At 41.0% G+C, this 12708-nt stretch overlaps 1 protein-coding gene across 4 annotated transcripts in view; it reads left to right on the top strand.

Annotated features, from left to right (window-relative positions):
- Window positions 1-12708, top strand: part of TBC1D5 (TBC1 domain family member 5) — a 728182-nt gene that overhangs the window by 564212 nt on the left and 151262 nt on the right. For all 4 annotated transcript variants that reach the window (XM_088463373.1, XM_088463358.1, XM_088463381.1 and 1 more), the window contains one exon: window positions 11985-12070. In XM_088463373.1, coding sequence (XP_088319499.1) covers window positions 11985-12070 — 86 coding nt within the window. The remainder of the gene's footprint in view (window positions 1-11984; window positions 12071-12708) is intronic.

Below are 12708 nucleotides of genomic sequence, written 5' to 3'. Positions count from 1 at the left end.
GCCAAGTGTCTCTCCCCCAAAATGTGTGTTTTACTAGCACAAATAAACAACTGAACACGACAAAACTACTTTGCTAGACTGCACTGATCAATCTGAATTGCGACATTTCTATATCTGTGTGCAAAACTGCAAATGAGTCTGAGGACCTCATTCAGAGTCGATTGTTGCGGCCGCACGGTCGTACGCCACCGATGTTCGCTATACTGCGCATGCGTAAAGTTCGCAATGCGCGTGCGCAAACTAGTCGCTACGATCAGAAATTTCTCTCTCCTTGAACACAGCCAGGTCGGTAGTTTGAGTGACAGATGGAGGCGTTTGTGGGTGGTAACAGGGGAAGGTGCTTGAAAACGGGGTAGTGGAGATCCGAACGCAGGTGTGCCTGATTATGCGAATGGCGTTTTATGGGAGTGCATACGGATTATGGGAGTGCATAATTAACAAAGTAGTGTCATGGCACATGTGACATGGGAAGTTTTTACACTGACATGATCGTAGAGCTTAAGAGAGGGTATGGTCAACCTTAAACTCTACGACCAGTTCCTATGGTTCCCGATGGTCTCGATTAATCCTTATATGCCCGGAGATGACGTGCAATGCGTACGAGAAGGGGGCGTATCTTTTTGTCTTCCGACCGCTTCCTCCCCTTGGTCGGCCAACTACCGATCCGAACTTAGGGACGGAACTTGCGAGGGAATCATTTGCATATACGGCCCCTTTTTCCATACGACCATGCGGCCGCTTCGACCGACTCTGAATGAGGTCCTGAATCTCATATACACAGTGCTACGATGCAGCGGCCGCTGCTTTTTCTCACATTAACTTCATATGTGACTTTGTACATGTTTAAAACTAATTCCTGTGCGGCTTAAAAAAAAAAAAAAAAAAAGATGCTACGCTACACCTCTCAGAGCGGCTCAGTCACGTCGGACACTTTGCGCAATTTGGCATATGGAGACTAGGTGTATGAGGGCACATCTGTATATCTCCAGTGCTCCATATTTGGACCAGAATGTTGCCGTAAGTAATACAGTATTTAGGTAATATTGTAGGTATTATATAAACTGCAGCTCAGCTCACCTCTGCCATTTCAGTGGTGACAGAGTATTTCAGCTCAGGAAGGTCAGGAAGACGTATAGCACCAGGCCACATGGTAATGTTTAATATCTATAGTTCACATTTGTGCCATCACTGCACCCATCCTCTCCTGATCATCCTTCCGATGGAGAGCAACAGATAGTGTCCTTTTGAAGAATAATATGGATTAAAGACTAGTAATGTGCCACTCATTTCTCCATATTTTCTTTAATACTCAGACCCCTTATGTGCTTCTCTTCCTTTCCCCAACCCTCTGTATTCCACGTTTGAAGTTCGTTTCAGCTGGGTTAACTTTATTTTGTTATTAAATTATCTGCAGCATCATTAGACCACTCGGGTAACTCTGAAAAGAGTGCCAAAGGTTACAGATTCCAATACCCTTATACTTTGATACATCGTTCAAGATAACCCAGAGAAAAGCATAGTATCGGTACAGGGGATGGGTTACAGAAAGCTGTGCTCTTTGTGTGATTTTACATTTTTTATATAATTAATTCAAAAATATAGCTTTTTATAAACACTGTATGTATGGGAAATACTAATTACGTTCAGATCTAAAAATTTTGTTTTCTGCATAATTCTGTGATCTAAATAAAATAAACTTTTACTTACCAATCAAGCAATTCCACCAATGTTTGTAAAATATCTCCATCTCAGATGGTCCTTGTTTGCAGTCATACCCCCCATATTCCACACTGACTATTATGTGATTCAGGGGTAAATTGCCGGATCCACAACTTGGGAACTGAATCTTGGCTCCACCTAACACTGTCAACAGAGTCATAGCCAGAACTTTGTGGCTACATTTTTAAAGGGACCCTGCTCCAATACATCTAGAGTAAGGTTGCAATATAATCCCTTTAATAAGCAACACATATGAAATGCACAGGTGCTGTGGCTGGTTGATTATGTTTCACCTGGTTTTAGTCAGCCACAGAAACTGTGTAATTCATTTGTGTCCCTGTTTAAAGGTATATTATAGCAATCCTATTCTAGAGAGACATCTCACTCTGCAACGATTGTTCATTTTATGCCCCATAGTTATGCCCTAGTTCATTTTAACCCCATTGTAATTCATTTATGTCTTAGTGCCTTTGTTTACTTTATATCACACGGTACCCCCAGTTAAGTATTTGCCAAATAGCTGTGTCCTCAGTTTACAATAGCCACATTGTAGTGCCGCCAGTACACAAAATGCTCCCAGTTCATATTATGCCACATTATAGTGCCCCAGTTCATATTATGTTCACATTATGCTGCACTGTAGTGCCCCAGTTCATATTATGCTGCTCCTTAGTGCCCCGGTTTATATTATGCCACATTGCTTTGCCCCCAGTTCATATTATGCCTCAATGTAGCGCCCCCAGTACATTACAGTGCTCCCTGTACATTATAACATCCACTACAAACACCCCCTTACTAGTATAACATCCACTACACACCACTCACTGAAAATGGATTGTCATCCCATTAGGCAACCATAACTATATAGAAGTCTGGGAAGATATTATATCCTATTGACTTATCTTGCATTATTTCCCGATGGGGATGCTATTAGCAGCTTCTGAATCTTACTTGGCAACTTGTCTGCAGGAACTTCAAGGCTAAGAAGATTGCAGTTTCCGGTGAGGCCCCCTTAACAGGTCAGACACATTTGCTTAGTGGGCAATGGCTGCTGTGGAGACAGGCCCACTAAAACCTCATAGCAACGGCACACCCTGCACGCACTATAATTACACCTTGTAGTCAAGTGAAACTTTGTATCTTATTTTACAGTACATCACATAATGTCCCCCATCTGGGTGATTTGGGGATCTGCACATTTTATTTTGCTTACTGAGTGTCTTCATTTGCAGAAGTGTTAGAACACAAGGATGCATGTCAGAGGGATGGCACAGAATACATGGGACATTTCTGTCTCTTTCTCAAATTTTAAAAAAAGAATTCTTCCATTTTTGTTCTCATATTTTCCATTATGCCTTCAAAATTGCATTTCAAGTGCACTTTTTAATCTCCCCATACTGTAAACAGCTCATTTTAATACCAGCAAACCTCACAGGAATGTAAATTGCCCTGCCGAAGTAATACTTGCATCTTATTCATTTATTCAGGTAGGATCATTATTCCTAATAATGGATGTGAGCACTTAGATGGCAGATCTGTGTTTCTCGTCCTGAATTGCTTGTCAATCCTTTGAAAACACATGTGCACCATATGATCTATCTGTTCATTGTTTGCAATAACAAGAAGCTTAATGCTGCCTTTATTTGTTAGAACTAAAGAGCTAGACTGTATGTGGTATAAAAATACCTCCGTGTTGTGCGCACGTGTTTTTTCCAGCTTGCAGAAATTTATATTAACAGTTTTGTCTCCATTAAGAGCCGGCCGTTTATTATTAATATAGAACAGAAATATCTGGCTTGGAAGGGATCCAGGCTGTTTGCAGCCAAAGTTTCTCTGCATTCAGTCAGCAGCTACAGTACAGTTTGCGATACCTCCAGGTAACCTGCCAACTTCTTCAGAGCAAATACAAGGAAATGTAACAAGTCTATGAAGTCAAATAGTGACAGCATTGTATTAGCAGTAGCACCTGAAAACATTTGCTGTAGTTTAGTTAAAAGCGTGTGGTCTAGTGAAGATTTTCATTTGCTTTTAGTAGTAATCCCAAGAGACAGGATATGTTAAGGCCCCCATACATCAGAGATTGATTGCAGCAATCGTGCAATTTGCAATCGACTGCAAATTGCACGATTGCTGCAATCAATCTCTGATGTATGAGGGCCTTTAGGATGTTAGGGGATAGTACTGTATGTGTGCATTCCAGTTCTTGGCTGTGTTATTTGCTGGTGGGCTGAGTGTACCAGTGAACACTGATCAGTAATGAATGCAAACCTTTCTCGCACAGATCTGTACACGGTTGTGTACTCACTGACATTAAACGTGTTTTCAACACAAGTTAAGCGCGTGTAAACAGATGTGAAAATACAGTTTCTTGTGCTAAATGAAACCACTTATATTCACGTGCGACTAACTTGTGACAAACAGCAGTATTTTGACCGCTTCTTGTTCCAGTTCAGTCCATCTGACCTGCGTTGACACAATTGAAACGTTACATTTACTGTATCTTAAAGAGTACTCATTGAGAAGCTAAGATGCATTTACATATGTGTAGTCATATGTGTCTAGCCTGAAGATACTGTATCACAGACACATACTGTATTTAAAAATGCGTATGGAACATATTTGTAACACCTACCGTATATAGGACATATTGAATGGATATAAAACACATATATGTGGTTTTTACTAGCGTTTTAGTATGAATTGCAATTAGAAGAGTATCAAATATGGTATCATACTACTGTAAATATAGTTACAGGACATTACAAATTATGTGTCAGAATAATACCAAGTGTAAAGTTATTTACATTATGTGGAACAGTATCAGTTTACTACACAGGGCCGTAACTAGTAATTTAAAGGCCCCATAGCAAAAGTTTATAAGGGCCCATATGTACAACCCAATGGTGTAAAATGTATATAAGACATGTAACTATGACAAGGAAGATGGGCCCCATAGCAGCTGCACCCCTTACACCTATGGTAGTTACACCCATGCTACTACAGTAGGTGAATATGCACAATCTTAAAATTGAAGTTTTGAGTACATTTTTAAAATCAGCCCATCTACTCCACATATCAGAGGCAGCCATTTTGTAGGAGGAATCAATTTTGATGAGAATGCAGCCTATCAATTAACTGGCAATTGATTTTATGAAACTAAATTGTAGCCTCTACTACGTGTAGCTGTGAGATCCATTCAAACTGAGTTAGTGATATAGTGTACCTCAAATAGAACAATAGTCAGCAAATTATTCTAAAGGTTATAATCATTGTTGCCAAGTTTAAAAATGTATATTTTCGGTACGCTACTGAAGCGACAAATGCATGCTATACACAAAAAAATATAATTCCTTCAGCTCCAGGCCTCCACATACAAATAAGCCCATCATCATGACAGTATGACGATGACCAGCCATACATCATGAGTATTAAAAATTTTAATACTATTTTCCTCACATGCAGTGAATTGCGTCATTTTATCACCAACTCCTCCCCACAAACCTGCGATTTACAACATTCTGCCATGACAGGGGTGGGGTCTAATGACGTGAGAGTCTGGCCCCGCCCGCCCCCTTAATGCCTACCCTTCAACATGACCCGTTCCACCAGGTACAAATTGCTCTGCTCCTGGACTTCCCACCTAATTTATGATTGCAGTCAGGCGAGCCAAGAGCAGCGCCGGGCCTGAGTAAAAAGGGGGCATGGCCTAATTGCGGGAGGCGTGGCCACACCCCCTTCGTAAAAATAAAAAGATAAAATGTTTGTAGCGCCGCCTGCACACTGAGGAGGGGGGCGCTGTGAGCCCCCTCAGCCCAGTGCACAGCCAGTGGGGGCATGATCAGTGTGATCGCTCCTCCCACAGGCATAGGAGACTGCTTTGGCTGCTGCTTTAGCAGCCATGAGCAGTCTCCCAGTGAAGCCCAGCACACAGCAGCGAGTGCTGGGCTGCTGTAATGTAAGAGGGAGGGGTGCGCCGGGCCCCTCCAGCGATTAGTGCCTGCCCCCCCCCTCTCGGCACCGCTGGTTGTAGTCACCTGTGTTGAATTAGTTAATTGATGAGACAGGTTTTAACATAGGTGGCCGCACTCATAAATTGAGTGGGTAGTCCAGGAGCAGTGTATTTTGTACCTAGTAGAATGGATCATGTTGGAGGGTCTGCTAATGTGATCAGGGGCATCTCCTCTCCGGTCTTCTCCCAAGGGAAGAGAAACCAAAATTAGGCAAGTATGGTCTAGGGTTCAGTTCAGGGATGTGCAGTGAGGTCAATGAATGGGGAGGCACTGACTAGTATCACAGCAGATTTACACACACATACAGTATATGAACCTGCCCCACTTGCACAGATCCCCCTCCCCAAAACACAGATTCCCCGTAGCACAGATCCTCCTCTCACTTATCTCCCACTAGCACAAAAGATTTCACACACACACAAATCTCCCCTGAGCAGCAGACCCTCCTCAACTTTTTCTCCTTTGTGCACATTCCAATTCTTCTTTCCTCAGTGCTGCTTCTGTGCTCCGATGCCTGAGTACTTCCTGGACTGGTCACCTGATCATCAGAGGTGTCCACCAGAGCTCAAGGCACGCACCCTCAGAGTGAGGCATGCCTCCATAAGCTCTTTTTCTTTGTGTTTTATTTACTACTTTGTGGATCCGGCCCCAGATCCAGGCAGTGTCTAAACTATCAGAGGTGAGGCTGAGCTCTTACTGCCTCATCTCTTGTCTCTCCCTGTATTTCCAGGGAGTGCTCTGCCTCACCTGACTGCATGACCCTGGTTCGATTCCCCTCACAGACCTAAGTGTGTGGAGTTTGTATATTCTCCCCATGCGGGATTGATGTACCGTAAATAGCAGAAATATAGTCTGCTGCAGAGTGTTAATATATAGATAACTATTAATAATAATAGGTATGTTGCATTTGTTAGTAGCATACTTTTCCTGTTTTAAATATTCCTTTTCAATAAATATAATTTTCTAATCCCTAGAGATCTGACCTGCAGTAAAGGGGGCATTTTATTGTGCATTTGGTCAATATTGAAAAATAAGAATATTTCCAGGGACACACATTTAGGTTAAACCAATAGAATGTGGAACTGTGCCTGAAAATTAGGGCCAGGTGGCAAGTATGTCTTGAAAGCTTAGAAGACTTTCTTTTTTTAGGGAGGTGTCACAATTTTAGAATCCAACTTCTTTCCAGTGTGACATTAACTTCAGGAATTTGTGATAATTAAACATTAGTCCTTTACTATATAAAGGTGAGCAAGGATGTAAAATGAAAGACAACAACCATGCCATTATAATCTACAGCATGTGCTCTTTTATGTGACTTATAAACATGGCATATTTATGTCACCACTGCCTATCAATATTTTTACAACTATTTATTATAACAATAATATTGTACTTTACAATTTAGTATTTCTGAATTAGGAATTTATAAATATGTGGGTGTTAATCTGCTGCAAAGAATGGACATTTTAATTGGTGTATTTTGGGCTCATACAGTTATGTGGCAGATTTACATTAAAGATACCTTAAGCCGGCCATACACGGTGCGATCTGCATACGATGCGATCTCTTATGCAATCGCCCTTGAACTCTCTCCGGCAGCTGAAGTGAAGGTTGTGCAGTAAAAGCTGCACGATGTTCACCCATCTATCGTGCACGATCTAATGATTTGCATAATCATTAGATCAAGTGTGATATAACACGGATGCATGTAGCACGGACCAGGGAGATCTGTGCTACATGCATCTGTGTCATTGACAAAGAAGCGCAGACGGGTCAGTGAGACCCGTCTGTGCTGCTGCGGTAAAAAAAAAAACAGTGTAAGAAAAAAAATGGCGTGTCAGAACCAGCCCTGGTTTCCAAAATACGGGGGGACAAACGACGTAGGGGTCCCCCATACTTTGTGCAACCAACACTGGGCTCTGATCTGGTTCTGCAGATACAGGGGGGAAAATTAGTAGGTTCCCCCTGTATTATCCAGAACCAGCACCAAACTTTTTCTAGCGGGGGGCTAATGCCACAGCCAGGGGAGCCCTTTCACCGGACCCCCCAGCCAAAGCATTAACCCTGACCGCTAGTCAGCCCAGGCCGGGGATCCCTAGGGAGCTGGGGACCCCCCCCCCCCAATAAAGGGCTATCCCTCTCTGACCCATCTGTGCTCTGTAAATGACACAGATGCATGTAGCACGGATCTCCCTGGTCCTTGCTACATGCATCTGTATCATGTACAATGTGACAAACCGCATACAATGTGTGTCACATCGTGCACGATAGGTCGCTATCTTACAGTTTTTCTGTAAGATCTACGATCCAGCTATACGACGGGGACGCGCATCGTAAACGTACAAAAACAACACACGATGTGCACGATGGATTGTTACGATCGATCGAAATCATCCACATCGTGCAAAAAAAATCGCACAAGTCAATAAATCTGAGTGTGTCTTGATTCTATAATCATTAGATCAAGTGTGATATAACACGGATGCATGTAGCACGGACCAGGGAGACCTGTGCTACATGCATCTGTGTCATTGACAAAGAAGCACAGACGGGATCAGTGAGACTGTGCTGCTGTGTCTGTGTCTGTGCTGCTGTGTATTTCAGTGACACAGATGCACGCATGGACCAGGAGATCCATGCTACTTGCATCTGTGTCATTGACAGAGAGCACGGACAGGTCAGTGAGACCCGTCTGTGCTGCTGCAGTATAAAAAAAATGGTGTGCCCCCTCCCCCCCCCCAAAAAAAATAGCAACCAGCTCAGGCTTTTAGTGACCCAGTGCTGGATGTGCTTAAATACAGGGGACAAACGACGTAGGGGTCCCATGTACTTAAGCACAACCAGCACCGGGCTAGTCAGAACCAGCCCTGGTTGCCAAAATACGGGGAACAAACGACATAACAAGAGCAATACTATAAAGCAATAAGAGCAATACTTAGGATTGACCCCTATTAGCCGCGATGATCTTACCGGTGCAAGTCATCGCGGCAGTGGCCGCACTTTATGACAACCCGGATTCGCCAAATTTTAGCGAATTCAGGGTCAAGTCAGGCTGCAAAGGGTGTGATGTGCCGCTCTGTTGCTGGCGTTTTACACAGAATAGGATTGACCCCTTAATATATTAATATTTAATATAAGTTAAAATCAATCAGAATGATTGAATTACTTTAGAAACAATGTGTAAATTAGCATACCTATTGCAGATTAAAAATGGGACTGTCCCTACATGTAGAAGAATCTGGTGTAAAATGTTGGAAGTAAGCTGGGTACACACTGAGAAGACCAGCAATGGTGCCAATGTTCAGGCTGTCCCTGGACATTGCATGATTGCTGGTACACACTACAGCGATTGTTGAATGACGGAACAATCACTCGTCCCGTCCTTCAGTAACATATATACATTAGGTCGCATGCAATATCGTCAGGTTTGATGTGCAGCACGTCAAACCGGACAAAGTCGCTAGCAACCGCGGGCACCTGCATATTGAGTGGACACACTGACCGATGTAGGCGATTTGTCGTTACGAAACATCGTTCCAGTGTGTACCCAGCTTTAGAGTGATAACTGTAACTGTCAATAAGCCCCATAGATCTAACCACAGTATCATTACAATTGGAGGACACATCACATTAATAGCTACACATGGCAAGATGGTGTCTAATGATAAGAACGAAATAGCAATATGTACAACTGTGTGACATAATATCAGTGTAAATCTTTTTTTGCTGTGTAGAAGATTTCCACTCCTGATTAGAGTTGGCATTATCCACTACTGTCAGTGAAGAACTACTTGCACCTCCGTTATACTGGGTGTATAATTTTGCTTACGCACCACCACACTGCATCTAAAGGGCAAACTTCAAGTATGAGACCTGAAATAAAAGTATTGTTACCTTCTTTTTTTATGATAAATTATACCTTTATAAATATTAGTTGTTCAATTGTACGCTACATGAAAAAAAGGCGCAAGCAGCTGAAACTGATACTCGCTAATTTGCAAAGGACAGTCTGTTTATTATCTCTACTACATATCTCTTCCATTAGTGGACATTTGTAACTTTTAGGCAAGGTTATGATGTGTGGTTACTGACAGAATTGTGAATTTTCAAATGTTTTGCTCACTTCTAATAAGATCTGTCAACAGAATCCCTTTTGAGGTAAGAAAAGACAAAGCGTAAGTCTGCCATCTAGTGGACATGCATTCTATGTGCATTTGCAGTATTATCAAACACCTTCTAATCTGTAATCAGTCAATAATGTTGTTATTTACTTACGAGCGCTCAGGTTGCCTTAATTATATGTAGATCTTGAAAATGAATGCATGATTGATGTGTTAAAAGGTTCAGCTTTATTAAAGTGTAACTTGCTATGCAATTCATATCTCCAAAAGAAACAAAATGCTGGATGTTGAAGATAAATATATCTTCTAATAGGCCATTTTTCTACATTATATCAGTTATTAAAAACTACCATTTTCCAGGTGCCAAGACAAACCTACTGTACCTCTTACTTGCTTGGGGTGCTTTTGGATTTAAGTTAATTGACATTGTTACAGATTTCTTCTGTGATCAGTGGATTTAAATGTCAATCACTAGAATCAAATACAAGCGTGTAATTTGTTACATGTGGGCTTCAGCCTTTCTTTTCCACAAGGTTTTAATACTGTTTTCTCTGTACATAAAAATGTATTTGACATGTACTGGTATTCATTAAATATTTTATGTCCTTGAAAAGTCTGTACATTGTGCAGTATAGAGAAGCTAGTGCTTTGGTGGGATATATAGCTTTGTTTTTATATTTTAAACAACCTATTGATATTTAGGGTCCAGACTCCTTGGTCTTGCTGGACGTACAGTATCTATCATTGATTTCAGAGTTAGCTACCTGGAAGATTCAGGTGCTAAAGCAGAGGCCATCTGAAGTAACATGAGACTGCTACAAGACATTACCTGCTACTTATTAATACGTTAGGATCACTTATTTTTTTTTTATTAAAGTACAGCATTATTTATCCACATTTATAGGTTCAATTAATCACAAGAGTGAGAAGACACTTGTACTGTGATTATTGCATGTCACTTGTGTGTTTTAAGCTTTCTATTACATTGATTGAAGTGCGCCTATCATTGCGACTGGATGGTGCAAAATGTGTCCCATTAAAAGCAAAGGACAAGACACGACTGAAGCTTTGGAAATTGAAGGTATTTTGTTGTGAGAGAAAGGCCTCCTCAATGCTTAGTAGACGGCTGTAAATACACTTTCTCCAACCCGTCATGTTGCTGTAGGTTAATATTCTAGTCCAATGGTTTTCAACTCCAGTCTTCTAGTGCCCCCAATAGGTCATGGTTTTGGATTTCTGTCTGGGGAATTGCTGAGTTACTGACCCAGCAAAATAGATGAACTCACCTGTCAAATTTAACTTTTCCAAGTGAAAAAAAGGTATCCACATGTGCCTCTTTGTGCAGTGACCCCTCTTTCCAGTCTGTCCGGAAAATGTGTAGTAATATTGCTGAGTACTTGGAGTGGGGGGTGATCTCTGGGCCCTCCTCTTTTGAATTCATATGGTTGTCACCCTGTACAAGATATAGACGGAGCATGTTTACTTGAGTTGAATGGCTCAACATAGCGCTTATTATCATAGTGAAAATGGTACCATAATTAGCTGAGTGAATTCAGTAGACTGGTGTTTTAATGTGGTGCACCTGAGTGTGCTGTTGTGCCATGCATTGTGAATGAAGTTCTACTTAATGACGTGTCTCAGACTAATATATAGAATTGTTAATTTTCTCTTTGGATTGCGGCACTGTTTTATAACCTCTCAGGATTTTTGCTTCCTATTACAGTGATAGCAAGATTAATGGTCATATACCCCATCACTGATAAAAGTATATGATATTTCGGGTTCTCCAAAATCTGATGGACAAATAGTGTCCCATGCGTGATACGCCCAACATACATGTACCAGGGGGGCTAACTTGTGAGAGGAGAACGTCTGACAGTGGATATATCCTTTAAGCATTTACATTTTCCCAGCTACAGAGCCATTAAAAATGTGATTTTAAGAATCTCTAATTTGTAGGAATAAATTGTCAAGTTTGACCATATATATATAATTCCACACAATTTTGCCTCGATGGAGATGTCATTAATATGTGTGCTTGTTTTCCTGTGCAATTATTGTGAAACATGTAATGTCATTTGTTTATATCTGAGGGTATTATAGAATGATTGTTTTTGTTTTTTTTTATTTACAGAAAAACCCGAGGCCAGTAAGTTATCAGTTCCATCAAAATTTAGACTACTACAGAGCGCGTGGTCTTGACCTGATGAACAGATCACGGTTAGTATTTTATTATTCATGATTAGCAGGGTAAGCCTTGGGAGGGGATATAGGTGTATGTGTATTTATAGATATATATGTATTGTTTTTGCTAAACAATGGAGATGTCACCTGTGGCAATTTATAACTGGCTACTTGATGAGATAGATGGATGTACAATCCCTTCAAAATAGTATGAAAGCAACAGAGAATAATGGCTGCGTATGATAAAAAAAGATATATTGTACACACCTAATAAAACCAATGATACTAAATAAAAATAAAATGAGAGACTGCATACAATAATAGTTGTGTACCTGAAAAGCAGATGGTAATCAATTGGACACTAAGTATGTCACATCAATCAGAAATATAGAATCAGTTGCTGTCACTGGGAACCATTGCTGGAAGGAACAATATACACAAAACCTGGTGATAGGTAAATAGACCAATCAAGTATTGTCTCTGAGAACAATCACTGAATGTTTAGTCTATTTGCACAGCCCTATATCCATCTGTCTAGTGTGATTGATCCAGCACCGAGCGCGTAGCCTCTCTGTGGATATTCACATAAAGATCAAGCTGATTGCTTTTCAGTTATGTAACTATCACTATATACAGTTTCTAATTTTATTTTTATTTAGTGGCAAAGATTTTAT

This window comes from Taudactylus pleione, unplaced genomic scaffold (genome assembly GCF_031769625.1).
Source record: "Taudactylus pleione unplaced genomic scaffold, aTauple2 ptg000053l, whole genome shotgun sequence".
NCBI classification, from domain to species: Eukaryota; Metazoa; Chordata; class Amphibia; order Anura; family Myobatrachidae; genus Taudactylus; species Taudactylus pleione.
This window is presented reverse-complemented; position numbering and strand designations above follow the sequence as displayed.